The sequence below is a fragment of the Eulemur rufifrons genome, chromosome 5, assembly GCF_041146395.1.
Source record: "Eulemur rufifrons isolate Redbay chromosome 5, OSU_ERuf_1, whole genome shotgun sequence".
Classification (NCBI taxonomy): domain Eukaryota; kingdom Metazoa; phylum Chordata; class Mammalia; order Primates; family Lemuridae; genus Eulemur; species Eulemur rufifrons.
The window spans coordinates 144,189-171,605 of NC_090987.1; the positions used below are offsets into that span (position 1 = coordinate 144,189).

Consider the following 27,417-nt stretch of genomic DNA (forward strand, 5'->3'; position numbering starts at 1 on the left):
TAGAGCCGGGGGGTTTAACACGCACGGCTTCCCCAGGCAAACACAAACACTCCATCAGAGGCTCCGTCACCTGCTCCGGGGCCATGCCTGCCCCTTCTCCCGGTGGCTGCAGCTCCCGCCCGGGGCCCTGGGACGGGCTGCTCAGGCCAACATGCCCCATCGCATGCAGACCTGCTCTGAAGCCAAAGATCCCGCCTGAGTCACACCTAATTAGCGTTGCTCAAGCGTTCTTCTGTGTCTTGCACCGCCAGGGGGGCACCTCAACGCGGCAGGGGGTCTGGTGTTTCGTGGGTGCAGATCCCTTGGGAGAGTCCCCCTCCTTCTGCTCATTAAAGGAAACACTGCCTGGGATTTCATCACAATCCCATCAAATTACAACCCAGAAATTTTTGGTTAAAGGAGTGATCAGGAAATAGATGATCTGGTAGATGGAGCTTACAAAAACTCTTCTGTTGGAAGTTTTCCTCAAATGCATTATTAGACTACCATCCTCTTTTAAAATTATAGTTTCATAGAGATGGGGTCTTGCTATGTTGCTCAGGCTGGTCTCGAACTCCCGACCCCAGTGATCCTCCTGCTGCGGCCTCCCATGGTGCTGGGATTAAAGGCGTGAGCCACCATGCCTGGCCCAGGCTACCCGCTAAATGTTGGTCACCACGTGATTCTATCTCAAATCCCTCAATACAATCGAACCCTAAAGAAGATGTCAGAGCCGCTCACAGCTTCAAGGTGAGACTGCAGGCACCTCTAATTCTGTAAAAACAGCCCAGCACATTTTGGACTTGCAGGCCCACGAAGCTCTTTCTGCCTCTATGAATTACAGTGAAGCCTCTGGGGTGACACCACGGGGCGCCTCCTGCGCCTCCCAGTCGGGGCCCGGGGTCTGAGCAGCTGCGACGGGGCAAAGCCGCCTCCTGACCTGGCCTGGGTGTTTCGAGGGGAGGGGCTGCGCCTGGGGGCTCTGGTGTCCACACCCAGCATTTGCATTTCTGTCTTGTAAATCGCAGGGGCTCCTCTTTCCTCCACTTCCAGGCTCAGGAGCAACGCTGCGTGTTGGAGACTGTTCCCGGGAAGCAGTGTCGATGCAGCCTGCAGGGAAAGGACGTGCTCTTTCCTCAAAGGCAGAGGCAGGGGACACTTCACTCCTGCCACGTGGGCCACAGCTCGGAGAAACGGACAAGGCCAAGACCAGGTGTCTGAGAAGCTGCCCGCGGGATGCAGCCGCCACCTGGCAGGTGTGAAGGCTGGATCGGGGAGCGCAGCCCAGGCCGCAGTTAGAGCCCCAGGGCCGGGGCTCAGGCCGTCCTGTCCACGCCCACGCCCACAGGGCAGAGCTGCAGGTGCAGAGGTGGCCCGCCTGGCCAGGGGTCCGGGGATGGCCCACCCCTCCCCGGGCCCAGGGATCCCCGTCCACTGTGGTCACGGGGCACCTCCGCCTGCCCCCTACCCCCTGCCACTGTCCAGGTCGGCTGGGCTCAGCCCGGCCCCCGGGGCCAGGTGGATGCAGGTGTCGCAGTCACCAGGTGAAGCAGCTCTCCTCGCTGCTGAGGGAGCCCAGGCTGCCACCCCAGGCTTCCACTGGATGTGGCCACGTGGCCCTTGGAGAAGGCTGGCCGACAGCCAGAGAGTGGACATGCCCAGCATCGCTGGGGAGGCGCCGGGGGCCATTGGGGGCCCAGCGTGGTTCTGCCCACACCTTCAGGATCAGCCTGCTCAAACTTGGCCCAATTCCTCCTCACCCATCCAATGGCAGCTGCGGGTCAGCGGCCTCCTTGAGGTCACCTGGCCGGGCAGGGCCGTCGGTGGGAGCGGGCCAGGGTCGGGGGAGGGCTGGGAGGGGTAGAGTGACCAGGATGTGGGGGCCCCGCGCACCAGGGCTCCTTCCCAGGACGCTCTTAACGCCACCACACAACTGTCTAGTCCGGTCTCAGAGCTGTGCGTAGAAACGTCTTCCTGGGCACTGTGAATGCCGGCCATGGTAGCACCTAGAAAAATCCTCGACGAGCATGGCAGGAAACGCAGGCTCACACCTGAGCACACACGGAACAGGCTTTGATGCAGGGCCTTCCCCTCGCGCTCCCCCAGCCTGGTCCCGTGTCCTGTGCGCACGGCACACACGGCCCGAGTGTGCAGCTCGGCGGTTGCCCAGAGTGACGTGCCTCCTCCCAGCACGCCCTCCCCGCCAGGCACCGCCACCCTGGTGTGACCCCACAGAAGTTCTGGGCAGAGACAGCCACCTCGGAGAGATGTGGAAATCTGTCCCGAGAGGGACATGGGGCCACCTTCACCGACAGCCCGGCTGGGAGGGACGCCTGGCCGAGGGGCCTGGGGACCTGCGACCCATGAGAATCTGTCAACAGCTGGGCCTGGCTGCCCCAGCCGGGTCTCAGACTCCACCCGACAGACGACAGACGCAGAGAAACCCAAATCTGCACAGCAGGAGGTGGCGGAGGGGCTGGAGCACCGGGGCTCCCCGGGGGCCCGGCCGCAGGCATGGGAGGGTCCTGAGCCCCCGCAAAGCCTGGGAGCCGGTGGGGCAGAGGGAGAACTCAGGGCCCCTGTGGCCAGGGCAGCCTGCAAGATGGGAGAGAGAGAGGAGGGTCCCTCCGCTGTCCCTCAGCCTGTCCCCTGCAGCTCCAGGCCTCGCTGCTCACCTGTACCACACGTTCCAGCACTGCCTCAGTTCCCTAAATGTGCCTTGGGCAGAGCCAGGATCAAGCAAGTTAGCCGAGGTGTCTGGACAGGGCCCTGCACCGAGAAGAGGTGCTCTCAGGTACAACCCCGCTCTCGCTGGGCCTCAGCAGACTGCTGTGACGTGGTGACAGCATGTCAATGTTGGCCAGCGCCAAGAGGTGCAGGGAGGGAGCACAGAGGAGCGCGTCAGCTCAGTGGGTAGGACAGGAGGGTGGGTGCGTGGGTGTCAGGTCGTGTCTCAAACTATTAGCCATGAGACAGCCCTGTGTGCTGCGAGTCACCCCTGTGCCCTACAACCCCCAAGCCTCAGTCACGTCACCTGCACATGGGGAGTTGGACCTGCTGGTCCCCCCGGGGACTGGATGCACATTGAGGAACACTTGATGACTGCAATTGAACTACACACACCAACCGTTATAATTAGGTTGAGTGGGATCTTTTTGTTTGTTTGTTTTTGAGACAGAGTCTCACTCTGTTGCCCAGGCTAGAGTGCCGTGGGGTCAGCCTCGCTCACAGCAACCTCAAACTCCCGGGCTCAAGCAATCCTCCTGCCTCAGCCTCCCGAGTAGCTGGGACTACAGGCATGCGCCACCATGGCTGGCTAATTTTTTCTGTATATTTTTAGTTGTCCAGCTAATTTTTTCCTATTTTTAGTAGAGACGGGGTCTCGCTCTTGCTCAGGCTGGTCTCAAACTCCTGACCTCAAGTGATCCTCCCGCCTCGGCCTCCCAGAGTGCTGGGATTACAGGCGTGAGCCACTGTGCCCGGCCTTGAGTGGGATCTTGAGTGAGTGAGACGTCTGGATTAGAGGGTATTTTTTTTAGTTTGCTTTATTCTTTTCAAGTATATGTCGTTACAGGCACTAATTGCTAATAGCATATTTTCAAGTCGAGGTCCTGCTGGGCCTACTCCAATAAATAGGGGAAAAAATCTCTTAATTAGCAGCCTCATTTGCATGCAAACAACGAGTGTTCCTAAAGTCTTTAAAACTATTCCCCTGAGAGAAGCACCTGCCCTCTTGCTTTAAGTGATTAAACTGCATCGCAGACCCTTTCTCACTAGAAAGTCAGAATGTAAACTCAAGCCCAGCCAGACCATCATCAGTGTCCAGTTATTCCGAATTCCAAACCACGGAGTCTCAGTAAGGTTTCCAGGTACGTGGAAACATAAGAATGAGAAACCTCCACGGGACGCAGCCACCTTCATTTTCGAGACATAAAGTGAACAGCAGACAGTTCGCTGGTTGGTCCCCGGGTCCGGAGCACCTGGGGTGTGAGTCACAGTGGCTCTGTCGGAGGCCACCTGACTTCCGAGCGGCCGTGGCCGGGAGCCTGGCAGCGTTTCCAGACCAGAAACGCTCGGTGCCAATGGCAGAGGAGGGTGGCGTTGGCATGAGCTGGCGCACGGCGCTGAGCCGCGTGGGAGGTTCCCGCACTGCCTGATCACGGGGACATTTCTGCTTCTCTGCTGCTTTTTAAAAAACTGTGAAAACCTCCTGGCTCCTCCTCAGGATTCTTTCGTTTTTCCTCCAGGTAAAAAGCACATTTGGCAGCTAACACTGTTTTTCAGCCTCTGTCTGATGCTTTCCCTTCTGATTACAGTTAGACGAGGCCCGCGGCACAGCCAGGGGTCGCCAGCCGCCCTCATGGCCAGACACGCAGCTTCGTGTGAATGGCGTTATTGTTACACGACACGAAGCGCAGGGGACGGAAGGCTGGCTACTGCGCTGACCAGGGTCTGGCCTCCCAAAGGAGCTTTCAGATCAAGCATCAGAACTTCTGCTTCTGGCCAAGCTGGACTAACAGGGACCAGATGTGCCCTTCCACCAAAACAAGTAAAAAATGGGCAGAATACATGGAACATGTGTTAGACATTAGCCACCAGGCAACAAGGCAGCGATCCCTGAGAGAGGGCAGATGGACGAGGCGAGGCCTTGGCGTGCAGCCTGCGAGGGCTCCCCCCGCCCCGTCCCCCAGAGCAGGCAGGGGCCCCGGCAGAGCTGGGCGTTGACCAGAGTTGAGGAGACAGAGCTGAAAGTCCCGGGAGGAGTAGGAGGCTGGATCACCAGCACGGAGAGAGCTGCCCAGAGGGAGCTCTGGACATCTGTGGAGGGTCCCCGGCGTCTGAGGAAGCCTCCCCATGCCTGGGAAGGGACACCTGAGAGATCGGGGGCAGCAGCACTCGGACCTCAGGCTGGGCCAGGACCATTTCCAGTGCCGCTCTCGGGGAGGGAGCACTCACAAGGCAGCAGGCAGTGCCCTTAGAAGGGTTTTGTTTTAATAGTGGGAAAATTAGCCAGAGACTAAACACTATTCAGGTCCTACCTAACAAAGCTGAAAAGCAAGGAAGAGTCCAAGAAATCAGATGCTTTCCAAGTGACTTAACTGCACCCTGGAGCAAAGCTCAAGCGTATTTATAAGAATACAAAACACCCAGCACCCAGAGAGGCAAAATTCACAATGTCCGACATCTGATCAAAAATTAGCAGGTGTCCGAAGACCCAGCAGTTGCACTCTTGGGCCTTTATCCTGGAGAAAGGAAACCCCGTACACCACCCTTTGCAGCGACTATGCTCGTGGCAGCCAACGGTGGGGAAAAGCCCAGAACTCACACGTCCTCCAGCGAGTGCGTGGGCAAAGTGTGGCACATCCACGCCAGGAAACGCCGCCCAGCAAGGGACAGGAGCACGCCACAGGCACAGGTGGCACCTGCGTGGACCCGGGAGAACCGCGCTGCGCAAAGAGAAGTCAGTCCCAAAGGCTAAGACGCCAGGACTCCATGTGAGACTCGGGGGTGCAGTGGTGGCTGCAGGGCCGGGGCAGGAGGAGGGGTGTCCGGGACCCTGGCCCCGCCACACCCTCTGGCTTCTGTCTGTCCTCCCTGCAGCACGACAGCCCCGGGTTAACGGCGGGGAAAGGGCGTTTATTTTGTACTTTGGGCAGAGTTTGGCAAGGACAGGCTGGGGCCACAGCCCATGTGCTCTCTCCCTCCCCTTCACCCGCTCTGCGGCTCGCTGGGACCTCGCAGGCGCTCCCTGGGCTTCCTCAGGACATGGCTCCTGGGTCCCCCGGATGAGCCCCAGAGAGAGCAGGCGCCAGCCCCGCCAGTCCTGCAGGGTCACTTCCGCGGCTTCACCTCACAGGTGCTCACAAAGTCCCCCTGGGCCAGGGGCAGGGAAATAGGTCCCCTCTCCTTGACCAGGGCCCAGAAATTCTGCCTGAGTCACTTTAGGAGATAAAACTGCTGCCCTCCCGCTCCTCAGGGACCCCTTCTCCCCTTCGCCCTGGCACCCCATGTCCTGAGCACCCAGGGGCCCCGGTCGAAGGCTTGGCCCGCTCGGCTCCCTTTCCTGTGGCTCTTGCCCTGGAAATCTTCAGGGTTTGCTCCTGGGCCCCTGGAGTTGCCGCCTGTTCCTCTCATTCACACTTTCTTCCACCAGGCCAGGTGATGCTTCTAGAACGTACCTGGGGCAAGGGAGTGCTCAGTGCACGGCCCTGGGCCCTGCCCAATGGGTTCACATGGCCCATTTCTCCAAATAAGGAAACTGAGGCTTCCCTAAAGGTCGCAGAGACTCTCTGTTTGGTGGGTGGCACCCAGCAGGGGCGGGGGAGGGGAGCCTGGGGGGTTGGGGGTGCCCCTCCCCCCCCCCCCGCCCCGCCCAGCCATGGGTAACAATGCCCTCGGGGCAGGGAGCGGCCGGCCCTGGGCTCAGCCACCGTCTCTCAGGGCACCTTCCCCGAGTGGAGGCTCAGAGCATGACGGCCCTGCTTGAAAGCCCCTCACGGCAGAGCGGACGCCGTGTCTTCAAGAGCTAACGGACCAGTCACAGAAATGACACCCAAAGGTGCCAGTCAGGGTCCTGCTCTGCCCCCAGGCACCGGTGCCGGGCGGTGGGAGCTGCCCCTGCTGCGCCAGAGCCAGGGAAGCCCCCGGCACAGCTCGAGGACCCCTCAGAGACAGGCGCGCAGTAGGGAAACGCACCCCTGCCGTGGAGGCCGGGACAGGGCAGATTTGCTCCGGGCAGGGCGCAGGCCCCGCACACTCCTGGCCAGGTCAGGCCGGGGGCAGGCGCGGCAGGGGCAGGAAACGCCGCTGAGTCACGCAGCATCCTCCCGTCCAGATGTGACCCACACCAGCCCCAGAATAGCTTCTCACTGGCGTTTTCCTCCTTTCTGGAAAAAGGGGGACGTCTGCCGAGACAGACACGCTCTGCTCACTAAACCCACGGGCAGCCGCTGCCGCCAGCCAGGGAAGCGCCTGCTCGGCCGCGCTGGGGAGAGCAGCAAAGCCCCGTCGGGAGACCCCGGCCACCGACAGAGCGGCCGCGTGGAAGCAGCAGCTGTTTTCTGATGACGCTGTGTAGAAAACTCCGAGTGGCTCTGCAGCTTTACTGTACGATTTAAGACACATCTCACTGTGCGCCTGCTCCCCACAGCACCGAGTGGTCGCACCGCGGTGCCTTTCTCCACTTGTAGTTTGTATGTGTGAAGAAAAACGAAAACGTGTCACCGGGGGCCCTGCCGGCACCGTCCGGGTGACTCACACGCGTGTGCACTTGAGGTCCCGGTTTCCTGGCAGAGACCCAGGCCGGGCTGGGCTGGGAGAGGCTGCGGGCGGCTGTGGGGGCTGCTTTCTGCTGTGGTAGGAACGCACATTCAATCATCTTACATTTAACTTAATTTTTTTGGCATGAAGAATTATAAATATGATGTGCTTCACATATGTGGTTTCAAATTAGGTTAGTGAGCCGGCGGCTGTCTCATGGATGGATAGTGTTGGGACGGAGCGGAGGAAAACACGCGACTACCACGCCTCCCCGGAATCCTCCTCCCAGGTCTGCACCACACAGCGCTGAGGACAGAGACCTGGACGGAAACCCAGACACACGTCGGTGGCAACATCGCAAGAGGCAGAGGGACCAGCCGGATGCCGTCAGCTGCTGCGCGGAGACAAAGACAGTGACTCCAGGCCGCGGAATGTGGTCTGTGGCAGGAAGGAATGAAGCCTGGACACAGGCTGCAACTCGGGGACCCGAGAACAGACGCCAAGAGCAGGCGCCGGACACAGGGCCACGTGCTCACGCCTCCGGCACACGCAACGTGCAGTGTGGGGAGAGAGACACAGGCTCATCGGTGGTCCCAGGACGGGGAGGAAGGAACAGCCATAGTGGGTGTGGGGTTTTCTTTTGGGGTGATAAAAATATTTTGGAACTAGATACAGGTGGTGTTCACACAACCTGTACCGTTGAATCGCGTGCTTTAAAATAGTTAATTTCATCTTACTGAATTTCACAATTAAAAAAACCCAAACAGCTGAGGACTTCTCTCAAAGACGTCCTTTTATCTCAGCTTCAGCTCAGCTTCCTTCCCGCAGTCTCTGCTCTGCAAACAGGCTGACTCCAGAGCAGCTTATTTATTTCCGCACGTGACGTCTTTCACAACAATATTCTATCAGCACTGAGAACAGCCCGTGTGCGCTGCCACTGCTGGGGACACTGTCCCCGGAGGTCTGGGAGTGTGGCCGGGCGTGTCCGGAGCTCCCTGGGAGGGCCGGGGAGCAGTCGGCTGCGGCCCCCGCTGTTCACACCGCGAGACACCCTAAGACACAGAGTCGGGGCCTCACACGCTGGTCTCGTGTGGCTGCACTTGGCTGTGAGGAGAAATCTAGTATTTTCAGATTTCTTTTCATCCCACACAGTCTCAGACTCAGGGGTGAAGCAAACATGGCCTCAGGATGAGTGTTGGAAAACGCGTCTGTGCCCCCCGTGACTTCTGCCGCCGAGGACAGTGTCTCCGAGAGAGGCCAGTGAGCACTGGGAGGTGCCCGGTGCCGCCGGGGTGAGGCTGGCATCCCTCTGAGCTTTCCAGAAGGACGAACTCACAGCTCCCGACGGCAAAACCTCCTCAGAAATAAGCGACCGGGTGCATTTCCCTTATTGCCCAAATCTACCTAACAGGCACGGTAACTAAGTAAACGGGGTTATTCACGGAAGCGCAACTTCTTTTGCAGAAACCATGCATCACTTTATAAATTTATATTTTTGGAATATAAAATTATATTGTTGGGATTGAGAAAAACAGGGGTTTAAAAAACTCACTTTGAAGCTAAGAGCTTCCGGCAAACTCTTGGTGGCAGAAAGCGGCAGCCCAGGCTGTTCTCGGCAGAGGAGGTGACGGTGCCCCCTCACTCCTCCGGGTCTGACTCTCCGGTGTCTGCTGGACCCCGGCTGGGCCCAGCCACCCACACCCGGGGCTGGCGGCGCCCCCCTGCTATCACGGCACTGCCTGCACGCCGCGAGGGCCCGTGGCCCCGCCACTGAGCCGTCCTCAAACACCGCCAGGTGCAGAAACTCGGTGGATTGGCACCGACTGCCTACGGTGATGACGATTTCCTTAGCACTTCAGCTCTACCTGCAAACCTCTTAGCAAAAGAAACGGGAATTCTTGCATTTTATAAAGTCTAAAAAAAAAAAAAAACACTGTTTCTGAGAGATAGGAAGGATGATGCCCGTGAGGCTGCAGGTTTCACGCTTGACTCGCGAAAGGCCAGAGACTCTCTTCCCACCGCGAGGAGAGAGCTGGGCGGGGCGACACTCGCGGCCCAGCACACACATTCTCTCGCCCACAGGCTCTCCCATCGCGTGTGAGGATGTGTGTGGCCAAAGCCTCACCCAGGATATTTCTCTGAGCAAAAATACTTGGCCTAAGCACAAGTTCCTTCTCCACCTGGACGGATGAACGTTTCTGAATCGCTTTGTTTAGACAAGGGCCTGGGAACTGCCACACGCTCGCCCGTTTCCACGGCAGGTTTTCCTTCCAACGGGAGAGGAAGAGGAGCTGCCGGCAGGGTGCGCTTCCGTGCTCGGCGGCCGCGCCCGCAGCACAGACTCCCCCACGTCCAGCACCTCCCCGGACGATCACGAGTGCACACAAAAGAAAACACGCTTAAGAACCATGGAGACTTTTCTGTGCCTGCCATGAACCACTCTCAGACCGGGCTGTCCAGCAGGAAAGTGCTGCTTTATTGGGTCTGCTTCTAACTACAGAGACAGCCGACACGACACCTCGTGTGACAGCCACAGAGAGGTGTCCCATGCAACTCCGACGGTGCCAAGTACCGGGCATATGTACACGCCACCACACGCCTTCAGCTCTTCACAGTTATGTGCAAGTGTTACAGACATGGCTTTCAGTTTCTGTTTCTTTCTGTGAGTTAAAAAAGTAAGACATCATCATACAGAAGAGTGTCTGAGAGAGAATTCTTCCTGCGAGCATCCTGTCCTGACTGCTCGGCGACTGGTCGCCGCGGCCCCCGCCGCCGCCGCAGTGCAGGCCTGTTCCACCAGGGGGCACCCGCTGCTAAGGCACAGTTATGAGACATGTTTAATTAAACCATGCTTTTTGGTTACATGAAATACTAGGTCACTGCTAGTCATAACGTGTAATAAGCAGTTAATTGTACAAAATGCAGCAGTCAAGCCTACACTAAGCTATCTATTAACAGTAACTAATCTGGAAACATTCTATACACTGCTGCATATTAAAACATTGTTTTTGGTAACTGTTTTCTTAGATGAAGCAGAGCGCTATAAGGCTTCTGTGAACTAATCATCTTACAACTGAACAAATATATTACACTCCTTCTGCGACGTTATTTACAGCTACTTCCCGTCTGGCCGTGTGGTCAGCGAGGCTGTTCGGACGCACCTCTCCTGGCTGTGTGAGGTGCTCGTGTGACCCGTGAGACGAGAACGTGCACAGCTGTCCGGGGACGGGGACACGCCCCGCAGGGGGCAGGTAGGAAGCCAGGTGTGGGGTCCTAGATGCACTTTCCAGAATGATGCTGGTTATTGCTGATGTGGAAGCCCTTGCTGGGCGGCCATCACGGTCTCTGTCCCCCACTGTTCATACGTATGTCTGTATGTGCACATACATGCAAATGCAAGACCCAGCCTGTGACAGACAGCGTTCCTTGTCTGTCCGGTAACCTAGCTTGTGCTATTCAACTTACTTGTGCTATGTTCGAAGCCAGGTTAAAAACAAAGATCCTAGCATGCTACTATTAACAGTCCTACAGTCTTAGGAATAAGTATATTATGAAAGAGCTGAGATGACAGGTCGGAAGGTTTCCAAAATGCACTGGGTGAGGTGCAAGATTGTATGTTACAGCCCAGGAAAAGCTGAAAAAAGTAAGAAACTTATATTAGGTTTCTCTGACAACCCTTAGCTCGACAGTACTCTCCGAATTCATACAACGGATAACAATTCACAATGAGAATGTCCCGACAGCTGCTGCTCCTGCACACACCCTCACGGCAGCAAGTTCAACGCACGAGTCCACGAAGCCCTGAGGGCTGGTTAAATAAGGCACTTCCAGTGTTGAACTCCAGGGGTGCCAGGAGGGTGGCTTGGGGTCAGACCATGTGTCCAAGCGTCCGTGAAAGGCACGCGCTCCACTGCCTTCTGCGCCCGCGCCCCGCCGGCCACCCTCCGGCGTCTCGAGATGACTTTTCCTTGAGGAGATGCGGTGGTCTTCCGCCTCCTCCCGCCTCCCAGCAGAGAGCTACTTCTCTGTACACAGAACCTAAACCCTCGGCTCCAGCAGGCAGGCAGTTGGAAGCGCTGAGTGGTACCAGGTGTGTGTTCCATTTATTTAGACAAAAGTCTCTGCTGAAGCTCAACTTCCGCATTGAACTGTGCGAACTCCAGCGCGGCGGCTACGAATGGGTGTTGGCGCTGGAGAGGTCATTCCGTATGATTTCATTTACTGCAAGAAAACACAGGTTGAGAGAGCGTTAGGGAAACAGGACTCTACAGCCAAACACCCGTACGTGACACAGACACGCTAAGGAGTTACGCTCGGCCCTGACGCGGCATCTCCCAGGGAACCCTCGCTCCGCTCCCCGCTTGGTTCCTGCCCGAGTGCCGGAGCCAGTGCCACCCGCTCGCCAGCGCCTGGCCGCCCTGGTGCAGGAGCCGTCGGTCCCAAGAGTGACCGCGTGTTCCGCAGCATGGTGCGGACGGGTCTCTGGCGGTGTGCGTGGTCTCTGCCCACGCTCAGGTGCCGACCGCGGCCACAGTGCTCGTCTGCTGCAGGGCAGGAGGCCACACGCTGACGTCTCCAGAAGTTTGTAAAGCAGACACACCAGCACCACACAACAGCGTCTCCGAGGCCGCCCAGAGGCTGGGAGAGATGGAGGGTCTTCCTTCCCTCCCCATCTCCCCACGGGGGCTCGCGTCATAGGGCCCCCCGCACTGGCGACGTCCACTATCAGCCTGCGATTCTGGCAGGCGGGGAGGAAATGGGAGGACTCGCAGCGAGCTCCGCTCCCCCCACCCCTGCTTCCAGCCGCCACCTGACTGGCCCTGAGATACGGGAAATGTCACCAGGCAGGCTGTCACCACGTCCCGTTTTCCTAACAGAGTCTGACGTCACGGAACTGCCCGGCTTCCCTTTGCCATGGGCTGGGGCGCCCTGTGCCCAGATAAACTCCACGTGTTTCTGCAAAGGCCCCGGCCTGTCTAAGGGCGGCTTCCTGGAGTAATTAGTGGGTGTGCATTTCATCACCCCCCTCCTGGCCCTGAAGTCCCTTTCAACACCCCCTCCCCCATTTTTAAGAATAACAATAATAAAACGCAGTTGGGGGAACCAGGAACTGTGTCATGGGAGCCGATAGCAGGATGCCCTGGACGGAGCTCCAGAGGGAGCCCGGCTGGCACGGCAAACACCCGGACCATGTGCTCGCCCAGAGGCGCCCTGGCCAGACCCAGCCGGCTGTTTCTACCCCCCATGGTGCCCACAGAGGACAAGGGGTCCTGGCTCTTCACAAAGGCCAAGTGGCACACGCGGCTTCCAGCCAGCTTCCTCAGAGGGAGCGCTGAGTCCCCGCCCGTCGTGGGACTGGCTGTTGAGCGCAGGACGCAGGACGCGGCACAGAGGTGCTCGGGCTCCCTCCCTCCCCAGACACTGACAAGGAGACAAGGCCCAGGTGCTCCCAGGCTGTTCTGGCCGAGCGCTCAGGACTCAACTTGTCCCTGGAGTGCACGCGGGCAGCGCCTTAGCTCCGGGCACTTTCCATGACAGTCGGCGGCAGCTGCTCGGCCTCTGCACAGCCCTGAGAAACCCTCAGCGGCAGGTGCCCGTGGAAGAGACAGGAAGGCTCTCTTCCCTGCGCAGTGCGAGCCACCACCCTGCCTGAGAGCCACAGGCCGAGCGTGGCCATCTCGGGCCTTCACTGCTGTGTGGTGCTGGGTTCTGCAGGCACAGGCAGGAACGGCCGGGAAAGGGAGCAGATGTAACTCTGCTTTCGAATTGCACGGGCTTAGGCTTCTGAAAGAGGCACATGTCTAATTCACACTTTGCCACATCAAAGAACATTCTGACAAAGAAAAATCATTGAATCTAGAGTTTCTCTAAGGTCTTAGCTGGGAAGGCTACAATTAGGGTTACTCTATACCAAGCAAAGAGGGTTTTCACACCCTCAGAGGAGGTGCAGAGCACACAGCAGGGAGGCTGTCCTCTGCTAAACAGGCTGCGCGCACCCTCAGGACAGCGCCCCGCCACGTGGCACAGCACCACGCACCCGCACCCCTCTCAACAGCTGGCAGGCTGGGTCCAGCTGGGCTCCAGGGATCACTGCCAGGATTAGGTTACCAGAGGAGGAGGACGCTCAGAGGAGCACCCCTCCGCACTCCTGGTCAGCACGCCTGCACCTGGACACTGACAACGAGGCAGGAGAAATGGCACGACTCAAGACACCAGCGGAAACCAACAAGTGTGTTACAGTGACTCTGGTCATCCCCACTGGAGTATCAATAATGAATGATACCAAAACAACATTCTACTACCAACTGTGACAGGTGGGAAGCAGTGTGAGGCGTAACCAAAATGGATAGAGGGAGGTTGTCGGGTATTAATGATGTAATGAAAGAAGGTCTGAGGTAACAACGACATATGGAGGGAGGTCTGAGGTACTAAAGATGGGATGGGGAGGTCTGAGGTACTAAAGATGGGATGGGGAGGTCTGAGGGTAATACTGATGAAAGGAGGGAGGTCTGAGAATAATAATGATAGGATGGGGGAAATCTGAGGTACTAAAGATGGGATGGGGAGGTCTGAGGGAATAATGATGGGATGGGGAAGTCTGAGGGTAATATTGATGAAAGGAGGGAGGTCTAGGGTAATGATGAATAATAGAGGAAGGTCTGAGGGCAATGAGGATGAATGGAGGGAGGTCTGAGGTAAAAGTGATGGAATGAAGAAGGTCTGAGTGTCATAATGATGGGATGGGAGTGGTCTGAGGGTAATTATGATAGAATTGGAGGGAGGTATGAGAGTAATCATGATGGGTTGGAGGGAGGTCTGACGGCAATAATGATGGATGGAGGGAGGTCTGAGGTAATGATGATGGTTGGAAGAGAGTATGAGTGTACTAATGGTGGACAGAGGGAGGTCTGAGATAATTATAACGCATGTAGGGAGGTATGAGGAACTAATGATGGGTTGGAGGGACATGTGAGGTAATAATGATGAGATCAAGGGAGGCCTGAGGTTAACAATGATGGGATGGAGGGACTCTGAGGTCATAATGATGGTCAGAGGGAAAGCTGAGGATACTAATGGTGTATGGCAGGAGGTCTGAGATAGTAACGATGCATGTAGGGAGGTATGAGGTACGAATGATAACGCAGGGAGGTGTGAGGGCAATAATGATAGAATTTGAGGGAGGTCTGAGGGCAATAATGATGGAGGAAGGGAGGCCTGAGTGTAATAATGATGGAATTGGAGGGAGGTCTGCAGGCAATAATGATGGTACTGAGGGGTTCTGAGGGTTTAATGATGGCATTAGAGGGAGGTCTGAGGGTAATCGTGATGGGTTGGAGGGAGGTATGAGGGTAACAATGATGGGATGAAGCTGGTCTGAGGGTAATAACGATGGGAAGGAGGGAGGTTTAAGGGTAATAATGATCGGAGGGAGGGAGGTCTGAGAGTAATAATGATGGAATTGGAGGGAGGTTTGAGGGTAATAATGATGGAATGAGGGATGTCTGAGGTAATAATGATGGGAGGAGCAGGTCTGAGGTTAATGATGGGACAGAGGGAGGTCTGGGGGCAATAATGATGAGATGAAGCAGGTCTGGGGTTAATAATGATGGGATCAAGGCAGGTTTGAGGGTAATAATTATGGGATGGAGGGAGGTCTGAGGATAATAATGATGGGATGGAGGTAGGTATGAAGGTGATGATGATGAACTGTAGGGAGGCCTGAGGTAATAATGATGGGATCAAGGGAGGTATAGGTTTAATAATGATGGGATGGAAGAAGGTTTGAAGTGATGATTATGGATGGAAGGATGTCTCAATGTTATAATGATGGGATGGAGGGAGGTCTGAGGGCAATAATGATGGAACTGGAGCAAGGTCTGAGGGTAATCATGATGTGATGGAGGGAGGTCTGAGGTTAATAATGATGGAACTGGAGGGAAGTCTGAGGGTAATAATGATGCAATGGGGGAGTTGTGAGTTAATAATGATGGGGTAAAGCAGGTCTGAGGTTAAAAATGGTGGGATGGTGGGACATCTAAGGGTAATAATGATGGGATTGGGGAATCCTGAGGTAATAATGATGGAAGGAGGCAGGTCTGAGGTAATTATGATGGATGTAGGAAGGTGTGAGAATAATCATGATTGAGGGAGGCCTGAGGTTATAACCACTGTTGTAGGGTGGTCTGAGGTACTAATGATGGCATGGGGGAAGTCTGAAGTACTAAGATTAGGATGGGGGGAGGTCTTAGGTTATAATGATGAAAGGAGGGAGGTCTGAGGTAATGATGATGGAACTGGAGGGAGGTCTGTGGGCAATAATGGCGGAAGGAGGGATGTCTGAGGTGATGACGACGAATGGAGTGAGGTCTCAGGGCAATAATGATAAAAGGAGGGAGGTCTGAGGTAATAATGGTGGGTCCAGGAAGGTCTGAGGTAATAATAATGGTTGGAGGGAGTTCTGAGGTAATAATTATCGGATGGGGGAGGTCTGAGTGTAATAATGATGGAATGGTTGGAGGGTTTAGAGCAATAATGATGGTAGGGAAAGTTCTGGGGGCAATAATGATGGAGGAGGGAGGTCTGAGGGTGATAGTGATGGATCGAGGGCAGTGTCAGGTAATGGATGCTCGGAGGGAGGTCTGAGGGTAATAATGGTGGATGGACTGAGGTGTTAGGTAGTAATTATGGATGGAGGGTGGTGTGAAGATAATAATCACAGCACAGAGTGATGTCTGGGGGTATTAATGATCAGATGGAAGGAGGACTGCGGGTCACAACGATGGATGGATGGAGTGTCAGGTGTTAGGTTGGAGTGATGTTCTGTGCAGGGCAGGATGCCTGATGTCATAGTTAGTAGCTGTCCCGTGTTAGTAGCAAAGTGGTTAGAATCTTCTAGTTAGTCATGGTGGTCCTGACCACAGGCAAACAACATCTGCTTGTGAAGGTGAAAGGGGAAGAACAGCAGCACGGGCTTCCCCCGCAGCCCACGGGCACCTGAGCTTCCCTGGGAGAGCCCCGGTGGGTGGCTGGGAAATCACTCAGCATGTCCCCAGCCCTCCAGGGTCACCTTGGTGGCCATGCCATGCACCACACAGGTTCTCTGCTTCTCCATCTATTTTGGGGCTGTTACCGAAATCTGGGAGCACCAGCCACCCCCCACTGCTGTCAGGGCGTTCCAGGTGAGACACCATGGGGTGCCCCAACACCGAGGGCTGCAGAGCTGGGGGGCAGGAGTGCTCTCCTCCCAGCCTCACAGCGTTCAGATGTTAGAGGGACGTCCAGCACGAGCCCTGACACCACCTCTCACGTCCTGGGGCAGCTTCCCTAAGTCCCCCGCGGCAGCAGCAGACAGAAAGCGAAGACACAAGCATGACACCACCACACGATGGCGACACCCCACACAACTGTGCGCACAACTGAAGGCGGTGCCGCCACACGACCGACCGTGCAAGGGATGGCGCTTCACGCAGCCGTCTGCACACCACGGGCGGCACAGCAGTGAAGCCGCCCTCTGGCCGGCATGAAGGCCACGTGTGCTTGGCACAGAAGGCTGCGGCGCATTGCTGAGGGGCAGGTCTCAGGCCGCGTGGCCACCGGGCGGAGGGCGAACGCGGGCCGGGCACCCTGCTCCTTCCCCTCGACCACTTCTCTTCCATGAGGTCACGGCTCCGAGGCCCACGGCTGCGGCTGGGGCCGTGTGCGGGTTATCTGGGGGTGGCTTTCTCTCTCCGGGACGACGGCACCTACGGTTTCCCACACCGTCTTCTCTCTGCTGATAATTTCCATCTTCTTATTCAGCTTTTCCACCGACACACGCTGTTTCCTTTAGAGAAGTATTTTGAACTCAGGTAACATGTGGCCTTCATGACTCGTCAGAGACCCGAAAGAGGAACCTTTGCCCTGCTCAGCGTCAGATGTCCCTGCAACAGGATGTGGTGAGCTGTTATACCACAGCTTAATTTAATAAGAAGGGTTTTTTCCCTTATATTTGATTTTTCTCTAAAATGCTCCTAAGATGGAAACTATTGTTTTTTTCTAACACTCGTGGTTGGCAGTGTGAATCCTTGTTTTGATCCGGGATGTGTGCGTGTGTGGGGTGCGTATGTGCACCCCTGTACCCCCCCTCTGCACCCCACAATCACACCCACCACTATGCACAGATCTGGAATTGAGTGAAACGGGAAATCAGCATTTTTAAAAATATAAAAACTAAGAAGTACACAGCCCAGGCAATGGCTTGTCACCTATGTGCCATTACCTGTAACTTTCCTAACACCACATGTGACCTCTCAGCGATTCACAAATGCGCCATGCAAATCCAATTGTAATGAGAAATGTCCTTTCTAAAGTAAAATGTTTGTACTTTCACATAATCAGTTTCTTCTTTTTGATCATCGCATTGTAGTGAAATATCTACGGTTCATCTCTTAGGTTTCACTCATGGGTTTTTATATGACTATACTGTGAAGAACGCAAACCAAAGGACCGGGAGAGTTTGAACATTCTTTCTTCTATCTTCCCTCTCGCAAAGCCCAGCTTTTAAGCAACGTTTCCCCACATTTCTGAATTCTTGGTTCCTGAGAGCAATTAAGGATCTCAGACTTTAAGGCATGAGCAAACTACTTACTCATCCAACATTTATTCAGCGCTTCGCGGCTTCTGAAGCACCTGCTCACACGCTGCGTGTGGTCCGTGTGCGGTGCTGGGAGGGGGTACAGGCCGGTGTTGTAATTGCCGGTTTGTCCACGGAGAGATCACGGAAGGCCCAGAAAGTGGGAACAGCCGCCCACGGTCCTGGAGCTGACGGGACGAGGCCGAGACCCTCTTGGGTGAGCTGGGCTTGGGGCCAGCCCCACCCTGCACCTGCTCTGCCAACTGCCCCCTGGCCCTTCCGGACTGGTGCCTGGGGGTCCCCCTGGCAAATGGAGAGTAAGATGTGGCAGGGCTGGGCGGGGCCCCTGGCTGGTGCCTGGGAGGGAGCAGGGACACGGGACACGAGGACTCTGGCCCTGCCCGGCAGCCCCCCGCACTGAGCCCCCGCCCTCCGTCCTGCAGTTTACCCACCGCCCATCCCTCGTCTGTCCTCACTGCTTCCGCCCGCCAGGCACTCGGTGCTCCCCGTTTGGTGTCGCTGAAAGGAGGAAAGATTAAGCGGTGTACTTTTTGCTACTTTCCTTTTCTGTGGTGTGCCTCTCTTAAAACAAAGCAAAACACCAGCACACACCCCCTCCACCACGCCACACAGACAAACGTGGCATTCTCCTGTTTTGGCTAAATGACTGTTTTTTCAGTCATTTCTCCTATACTAGCTTTCATGTGCTTTAAAAATCCCTTCAAAGGGGAGGGGGCTGAGGAGAAGGCGGCCACCAAAGGCACTGCACGGGTCCGGGTGGCAGCAAGGACAGAGGGCAGGCAGTGGGCACCTCCTTCGCTCTGAGACAAGCTGCAAAACAGGCCAATTGCTCTTCAAAGGCCAGAGGGTTTTGCTGATACTATCTCAGAAATTTCATTCAAGAATCCCGGCAGCAAGTAGGTAATTCTAAGGCTCTCATGTGAAAAGGGCTGGCGGAGGCTTCCGGCGAAGGCCCCGGGCCCGAGGGGCTCCGGGGTTCCCTGCTGCATCCAGGCGCTCCAGCAGCTTGGGTCGGTTTGCTGACCTGCCGTCAGAGCGGCCCCTCCGCCGCCCGCCAGAACGTCTTCCCTCCGGGCTGCGGCCCCCCGGCCTGCCCTTCCGGCCGGCTCTGCTGTGGCCTGGCCCACGGAGCTTGGCCCGGGATCCCCCCGTCGACGGCCCTGCTCCCCACCCACGTGCAGAAGTGATCGTGCACTTCTGCATCAGACGGTAACAGCAGAGACCCTGCACAAAGTGACAGCGCTGTCACTTCAGCTGCCACAGGAAGGGATAACTACAGAAGCAAAGCCCAGGACGTCTGTGGTCAGAATTAAAACACGAACAAACACAGAAGAAAGAGCAATTCCTCCAAAAGTGGCAAAAATGACACAGGAAAATCTCCAGGTGGTGTCTGCTTTAGAAACTGCCTGACTCTATCTCCCAGGACAGCCCCACTGAAGCCAACATCTCTGAGGGTTTTCTGACTTTTCTCAGACTGAAACTCTACCTTCCTGCCATATTGTTCAAGCTGTGGCTCACAAGTTTGTGAGCGGCCACCGACGGGGCAGCTGGCCGAGGCTCTGAGCCCGTTTTCTGGAAGATAGAACGGGACGGCTCCGCACCTGCCCAGACCCCACAGAATAAAATGGGAGCACGGCCCCCGGTCCTCCATCCTGCCCCTGAGTCCTCCAGGGCCCTGGTGCTCCCGTCCTGCCCCTGAGTCCTCCAGGGCCCGGGTCCTCCCGTCCTGCCCCTGAGTCTTCCAGGGCCCGGGTGCTCCCGTCCTGCCCGAGTCCTCTGGGGCCTGGCAAGCCCTCCCCCTGCCAGGCCTGGAGGCAGAGTCTCTGACGGGGCTTGACTGGACCCCTGCTTGCTCTGCGAGTTGGGGGAGAAACCAGCTACTGCGCATCGGTCCCGTCAGGGAAACAAGCTGCCTGCGGCACAGGTGCACCCCCCCAACCTGGTCCAGAGGCCCCCAACCAGGGGTGACAAAACATGCCACCTGCGGGGCGACCTGTACAGCTCCCTGGGGAGACGGTTTCTTCCTGGCCTCGTTCTGAAGACAGATCAGAGCGGTTGGGAGCCGGCCAGTCCCCACAGGGAGCCCAGCCCACCGCACAGTGCTGGGGGGTGTGGTCCTGCCGGATGGGCCCCGGGTGCGGAGTGGCAGCTTCTCGGGGACCCGAGGCTCTCCCAGGTCCATGTCCTATTCAGCAGAACAATGTGCTAAAAAAATTCCATCAATCCAAAGCTCTTAGATGCTCTAAGTCAACCTTCTCGTAAAAGAAAGATACGCGCATGGCCACTAGCACTTCCTGGGGAACTTTCAGTTTCCAGACTGTCGGGAAGGAAGATGGAGACACGGCGGCCGAGGGGTCTGAGGCTTACGTGCAGCCGCGGGCGCTGCAGGCGCCGGCCGACAATGGCTCCTCTTCACACCCTGTTTCCAAATTTCCTGCAATGTGCGTGAATTCCTGTCGTTACCAGAGAAATAATCTGCATGAGGTTTTCACGTTAATGCAAACACTAGCTTTGCCTTTCCCCTCTGTCACAGAGGACCAACCATGCCTCTCGCCGGACGCAGTCACGAGTGTCGACCAGCAAAACAGGGGAAAAATCTGTTCCGACGCAGCTGAGCTGCCTCTGCTGGTCACCCAGGTGCCGGGGGCTTGTGGGGTCAGCTCCGACCCTTTCCCACAGCAGGACCCGTCCTGCCGAGCGTGGGTGGCCACCGGCCCACGTCAGGCGCACTGGGCTGGGTGGCCTCCTGCAGGCTGCAGGGAAGCCAAGAACCAGGAGCGGCAGTGCTAGAATTTTCTTAGGAACCAAATGTGAGCTTAACAAGTAAGAAATATGGTTCAGCAATGTTAACCCAGACCCACTATTTAATCCTTGTATTTAAAAAGTTAAATTAACAGGAATAAAACCATCCTTTACAAAAAAATACTTTGAGTCAATTTTTAAAAAACATGTTTGTTGGTCTAGGTACCTACTAGCTTAATTGCATACAACAGTTAAAAGCATCTTCCTCTTTTCCAATAGGTATGTCAGTTCCGATAAGGAAACCAACTGTACCATGAATTTTAACTCTAAAAATATTTATCTGCAACTGCTTCGCAAACTAACCACGGGGACATAGCCATTTTTTCATCCCTGGTATCAGAATACACTATAACATCGCTCTTTAATAAAGAGAACTGTCATTTTCCTTTAAATCAAAGCAATATGGTTTAAGGGGCTTGATGGTTCCACTACAGGGGTCCAGCCGGGATTCTGTCCCTGTCACCTTGTCCCACAGCCACGCCCCACACTGTGTCACGTCTCACAGATTCTCCCCCCGATCTCATAGGTCACACGGCACCAGTACCCACGTGGCGCAGAGGCAGCTGAACTCGCCTAGTCCACTCTCCTCTAAGACAGAAAAGCGCGTACTCCTTACGGATGACAAGTTCTCAAAAATATTATTTTTAAGGGAAAGCCAAAATAACTTTTTGAAGAGCAAAATAAAACAAGCAGGGCATTCTTTCCAGTCCTATAACGAAAGGATAATTATAAAAAGTATTTGCTTAACCTTCCCGGGAAACCCACCTTTAGCTACGGTTGGTCTTGTCACCTAAGAGGACAGTAATTTGGGTGGACACAAGTACAGCCAGAAACACCTCAGGCCAAATCCTATTCTTAACTCACTTCTAAGAAGTAACCAAATTACGGTTGCTGTACCAACTTTTACAGTATCTAATAATTCTTGGGCTAAGAAAGCCATTTGGTGGTGGTTGAAAATCCTAATGAACATATAGATTTTCACTGCTGTGACTTTCATTATGAAGGGTTATGATAGATGTATTTGCTCACTCTTTTGTGGTTTCAATGAATTGCTGAGTACACAGCTTTCCATTTTTCCATTTGATATACACATTTAGACTTATTTGGTTCTTACTCAGGTATTATAGTAGATATGAGCTAAGCACATAAAAATAGATCAAAGCCACAAATTACAGATAAGAAAATAGGAAGCAGAAGAGAAATGCTCTTGTTCCACTGTGAGCACATTCGTTCTGATGCAGAGACGGCTCGGGGTGAGTGTCAAGAGGCTGCCTCTCGTGGGCTTTTTGGCTTCTCAAGAAGAGGCCACCTTTAGAAAGTGCCACACACGCGTCCCCTTCACAAGTCCACGTGGATCTGGCGGTGCCGTCTGTCCGCCACGGCCTCTCTGGGCTGCCCTGGCACCGCCAGGAGCTGCCTCCTGGACACGGCGGGAACAGCAGAGACGCTGCCACGAGGTGCCGCAGCACCGTGACTCTGAAAGTGCAGAGCTGTGACACCCAAATCCTGCCTCACTTTCTGATTGTTTTCAAGGATGCTCTGTGAGGCAGTGGAAAATATCAGTTTCTCAAGTTTCATTAAAAAGTAAGTTTTTGTGTTACCTTGGGTGTCCTGGACCTGCTTCAGCCTTATTTTTATCTTTTTATCATAACAAGCCGCTGCCACAGGGCCTGCTATTTTTGGAAGGAGAGGACGGGGCAGTTGGGGGGAGTGACAACAAGTCACGGTTTTAATGACACCCGGCCTTCCGTCTGGATGTGGGGCCGGCGGGCGAGCGCGGTTACGCGGCGTCAGCAATTCGGCCGAGCGACGTTCGTGCCGAAGCTCCTGCCTCCGCATTTAGCCGCGACAGCGCAGACGCCCACGGAAACTCCCGCCGCGGGGCCCTGGGCCGGGGAGGCCGCCGGGTCCCTGTCCTCCCCGCGGATCACGAGCGCCAGCGAGCATTTTCCCAGTGCCCTCCGTGTGCCCCACATTCAATCAGAATTTACAGAATTGAAAAAGTAAAAGATTTTAAAGCCCCTCTGCATTAAAGTAAAATAAATGGACACCGAGCAGGGTGACCGGCGTGGGTCTGGTGGAGTTTGCTTCCTCCGTCCGCCGCCGCGGACACGCAGGGGCTCCCGCCGTCTGGGCGCGAGGGGGGCGAGGAGCGGATGGGCACGGGCGGCGGAGATGGCTGAGGTCACATGCCGCCTGGAGCCAGCCGCGGGCACAGGGCTGACTCGGGCCACGGGGCACCTGCCGAGCGCCCCCGGCTGCCCCCAGCCACGGGCGTCCCGCACACAGGTGCCAGGTGGCAGCGAGGCCACCCACTGCTGCGCTCGTGGGACAGGGACCTGCTTCCCACCCCAGAACTAGCAGCAACTTCGTCAGGTGTGAAAATCGCACTGTGACCCTGTAAGAAAATGGCTGCCTATAGAAAGGTGTGTGCATCTGAGGTCTGTGGGGGTGAAAGGTCGGGGATTTGATTTTTAGACACCTCAGCAAGGACGACTAAAAGGGAAAGTGGGCGAGCGTGGCCGCCAAAGAGCTGGGTGGGCAGCACGTCTGTGGGAACCCCTCGCGCTACTGCTCCACTCTGCGCACGGGAATGTTCATGCCACCTGCAGAACAGGGACCCGGGCCCAGGAAGAGCTGGTGACCAGCAGGCTCTGGGGTGGGACATGCACCCCAGAAGGGACTGAGGCTTGGCCCACAAAGGACACATGGGCCCTGCACACGCCGGGGCCGTCCTGGACCTGGGCATCCTCTCGGCCTCCACGGACCACCACTGGCGTCACCTGGCACGTGGCAGGATGCAGGCGGAGGCTCCCAGCTGTGTGGAGCCCCAGGAACGGCCGAGAAGCCCGGGTCAGCTGGGGACCAGCCCGAGACGCAGAGAAACAGACGAGGTTGCCTTTAAAACGGCTTCTCTGGTGCTGCTGCGCTACGGACACGTCTGCGTCCTGGGGACAGGGACCCTGATCCCCCCAGCGTCAGGACTCTCCAGGATCAGTGTTCAAGGCTTTAAGAAGTAACTTCATGCAACTTTTAAAAAAAACTGAAGACATAATACAAAAAGTTTAGGGGCGGCACCGAGACTCTCAGGAGTGCCGTGGGGTGACATGGTACTGGGGTGACGTGGTGTGGGGTGACGTGGCACTGGGGTGATGTGGTACTGGGGTGACGTGACGTGGTGTGGGGTGACGTGGTGTGGGGTGACGTGGTGTGGGGTGATGTACTGGGGTGACATGACGTGGTGTGGGGTGACGTGGTACTGGGGGGGTGACGTGGCACTGGGGTGACATGGTACTGGGGTGACGTGGCACTGGGGTGATGTGGTACTAGGTGGTGACGTGGCACTGGGGTGACGTGGCACTGGGGTGACGTGGTACTGGGGTGACGTGGCACTGGGGTGACGTGGCAGTGGGGTGACATGGTACTGGGGTGACATGGTACTGGGGTGACAGGGTACTGGGGTGACAGGGTACTGGGGTGACGGGGCACTGGGGGTGACATGGTACGGGGTGACGTGGCACTGGGGTGATGTGGTGTGGTATGACGTGGTACTGGGGTGACAGGGTACTGGGGTGACGTGGTGTGGGGTGACGTGGCACTGGGGTGACGTGGTACTGGGGTGACGTGGTGTGGGGTGACGTGGTACTGGGGTGACGTGGTACTGGGGTGATGTGTGGGGTGACGTGGTGTGGGGTGACGTGGTACTGGGGTGACGTGGTGTGGGGTGACGTGGCACTGGGGTGACGTGGCAGTGGGGTGACGTGGCACTGGGGTGACGTGGTACTGGGGTGACGGGGCACTGAGGGTGACGTGGTACTGGGGTGACGTGGTACTGGGGTGACGGGGCACTGGGGGTGACGTGGTACTGGGGTGACGTGGTACTGGGGTGACGTGGTACTGGGGTGACGTGGCACTGGGGGTGACGTGGTACTGGGGTGACGTGGTACTGGGGTGACGTGGTGTGGGGTGACAGGGTACTGGGGTGACGTGGTACTGGGGTGACGTGGTACTGGGGTGACGTGGTGTGGGGTGACGTGGCACTGGGGTGACGGGGCACTGGGGTGACGGGGCACTGGGGTGACGTGGCACTGGGGTGACGTGGTGTGGGGTGACGTGGTACTGGGGTGACGGGGCACTGGGGTGACGTGGTACTGGGGTGACGGGGCACTGGGGGTGACGTGGTACTCGGGTGACGTGGTACTGGGGTGACGTGGTACTGGGGTGACGTGGTGTGGGGTGACGTGGTGTGGGGTGACAGGGCACTGGGGTGACGTGGCACTGGGGTGACGTGGCACTGGGGTGACGGGGCACGGGGGTGACGGGGCACTGGGGGTGACGTGGTACTGGGGTGACGTGGTACTGGGGTGACGGGGCACTGGGGGTGACGTGGTACTGGGGTGACGTGGTACTGGGGTGACGTGGTGTGGGGTGACAGGGTACTGGGGTGACGTGGCAGTGGGGTGACGTGGCAGTGGGGTGACGTGGCACTGGGGTGACGGGGCACTGGGGTGACGGGGCAGTGGGGTGACGTGGCACTGGGGTGACGTGGCACTGGGGTGATGGGGCACTGGGGTGATGGGGTACTGGGGTGACGTGGCACTGGGGTGACAGGGTACTGGGGTGACGTGGTGTGGGGTGACATGGTACTGGGGTGACGTGGTGTGGGGTGACATGGTATTCGGGTGACGTGGTACTGGGGTGACGTGGTGTGGGGTGACGTGGTGTGGGGTGACGTGGTGTGGGGTGACGTGGCACTGGGGGTGACGTGGTGTGGGGTGACGTGGTGTGGGGTGACGTGGTGTGGGGTGACATGGCACTGGGGGTGACGTGGTGTGGGGTGACGTGGTGTGGGGGTGACGTGGTACTGGGGTCACGTGGCACTGGGGTGACGTGGTGTGGGGTGACGTGGCACTGGGGTGACGTGGTGTGGGGTGACGTGGCACTGGGGACACGGGCGTGGGGCTGAGTGGGAAGTGGACGGAGAACAACGCCAGGGAAGCCGGGTCTGGGCGTCGCCGGTCGGCGCAGGCCTGCAGGTGTGGGGCGGCTGTCACCTGCCTCTCCTGCGGCTCGTGTCCCCTCGGAGCCCGCACAGCGGTTGGGGTGGGGGTGGTGTCAGCTGTCGAGGTAGGAATTAAAATGACACCCACGGAGATCTCCGACTTCACTGTCAGTGTTCGCAGTGCACAGGTCTAACGTCCTGTGAGACCATGACACGTCTCCGCGCACCATCGCCAGGCCCAGATGCTGGGCGGCAGCAGGGGGCGGGGTGGGGGGGGCCGTTGTGTCGGTGGGACCCACGGTCCGAACCCCCACCCCTGCGTCCACACACAGCGTCTGTTACTTCAAGGACACAGTGACCCTGAGTCTGTTCCCAGGGCGCGCAGGGAGCACGAGAGTCCCCCAGACCCTCCCCAACCAAGGGTGACAGAGAACTTGAGAGAGGGGTGAGACGCGGCCCCCAGGTGCCCCACGGCCATGCTCTGCGCGAAGGCACAGGGCCAGGGCCTCTCCTGCTGGAGGACGCGTCAGAGCAACACAGCTGGGAGCCAGGGACGGTCTCGGATCTGCTGGGGCCACAGACACCGCCGCTCACGCGGTGCCCAGCCGAGAGCGGCCGTCCCCTTCGGAAGGCTGTCTAGAAAGACCCAGAGCCAGCAGACGCTCGGGGCAGGGGCACGTGGGTGCGGGAGGGTGGGCTTCGTGCTGGTGGATAACAGAACTAGTCTGATGTTCAGGACGTGGAAAAGCTTCAGGGCCTGGTGGGGCCCAGGCTTCCGTGGCAATGAATGTTTTCCTAGAGCAGTCCACGGCGTCCAAACACGCGGTGCGGTCCCTCAGGGCCACACTCAGTCCCCCCACCAACCCTCGCACCTGCCCCCATTCCCGCCAGCGCTGAGGGCCACTCCGCAGGGCTCCCTCTCCTGGCCCAGCTGTGGCTCCGCAAAACCCCGACAAGGACCTGGCTCCCAGAGGCCTGTCCCCCGCAAGGGCCCTGCTGCATCTGGTGCCGACCCAGGCCCCACGGACAGCTGTGGCCTCTCTGCCGGGTCCCCTCCTGTCCTGCCTCCCCCACTGCTCCCGGAGCCCCCAGTCAAGTCCCGAGTCCTGCCAACGCCCCCGTGGGTCCTGGACGCCCGTCCATCCCCTCCCCGGCCACTGCCGCTCCTGGGTGCAGATGCCACCCGCTCTCACGAGGTCACCTCCGCATCTTGCCACCTGGCTCCCTGAGGCCCGCCGTCCTAAGTCCCACTAATGAGCTCCCTGTTCTGCAGCCGGAGCAGGCGTTTCCGGAGCGGCGTCCCAGGCCCACAGCTCTGTCCTGCAGGGCCAGGCCTCCTCCTGCCTGTGCTGAGCAGGCCACACCGTGACGCTGTCCCCTACGCCACGGCACTGTGTCCTCCCGGCTCTCAGCATCCACCCCCCAGGGGGCCGAGGAACCCCGAGGGTTGAGGGTTGCCGTTACCCACGGGCGTGGATGACGCTGCCGACAGCAGAACCTGTTTCTAGCTGCTGCCCAAACTCCTAACCCCGAAAGCCGCAGGAGGGAGGGCGACGGTCAGGAGAGCAGGTGGGCAGGACGCGCCTGGTCCTCAGGACACACCGACCCGGCGAGGAAAATCTGGAGATTGAATTTCGGTATTGATTATGCAATTACTGATCCTTGCCGCGGCCATTCCAGCACTGCGCCTAATGAGCCATTCATCAACCGCGCTCAGGTGCCAGGAGGCTGCGAGCGGCAG

The 27,417-nt window shown here is 57.4% G+C and overlaps 1 protein-coding gene across 1 annotated transcript in view; it reads right to left on the reverse strand.

The window, feature by feature from the left end:
- Window positions 1–9,686: 9,686 nt before the first annotated feature.
- The window catches only part of NFATC1 (nuclear factor of activated T cells 1), an 82,267-nt gene continuing 64,536 nt past the window's right edge, over window positions 9,687–27,417 (reverse strand). Inside the window, exon 10 of the mRNA XM_069468329.1 lies at window positions 9,687–11,460. Within this exon, the coding sequence (XP_069324430.1) occupies window positions 11,411–11,460 (50 nt within the window). The 3' untranslated portion in view covers window positions 9,687–11,410. The remainder of the gene's footprint in view (window positions 11,461–27,417) is intronic.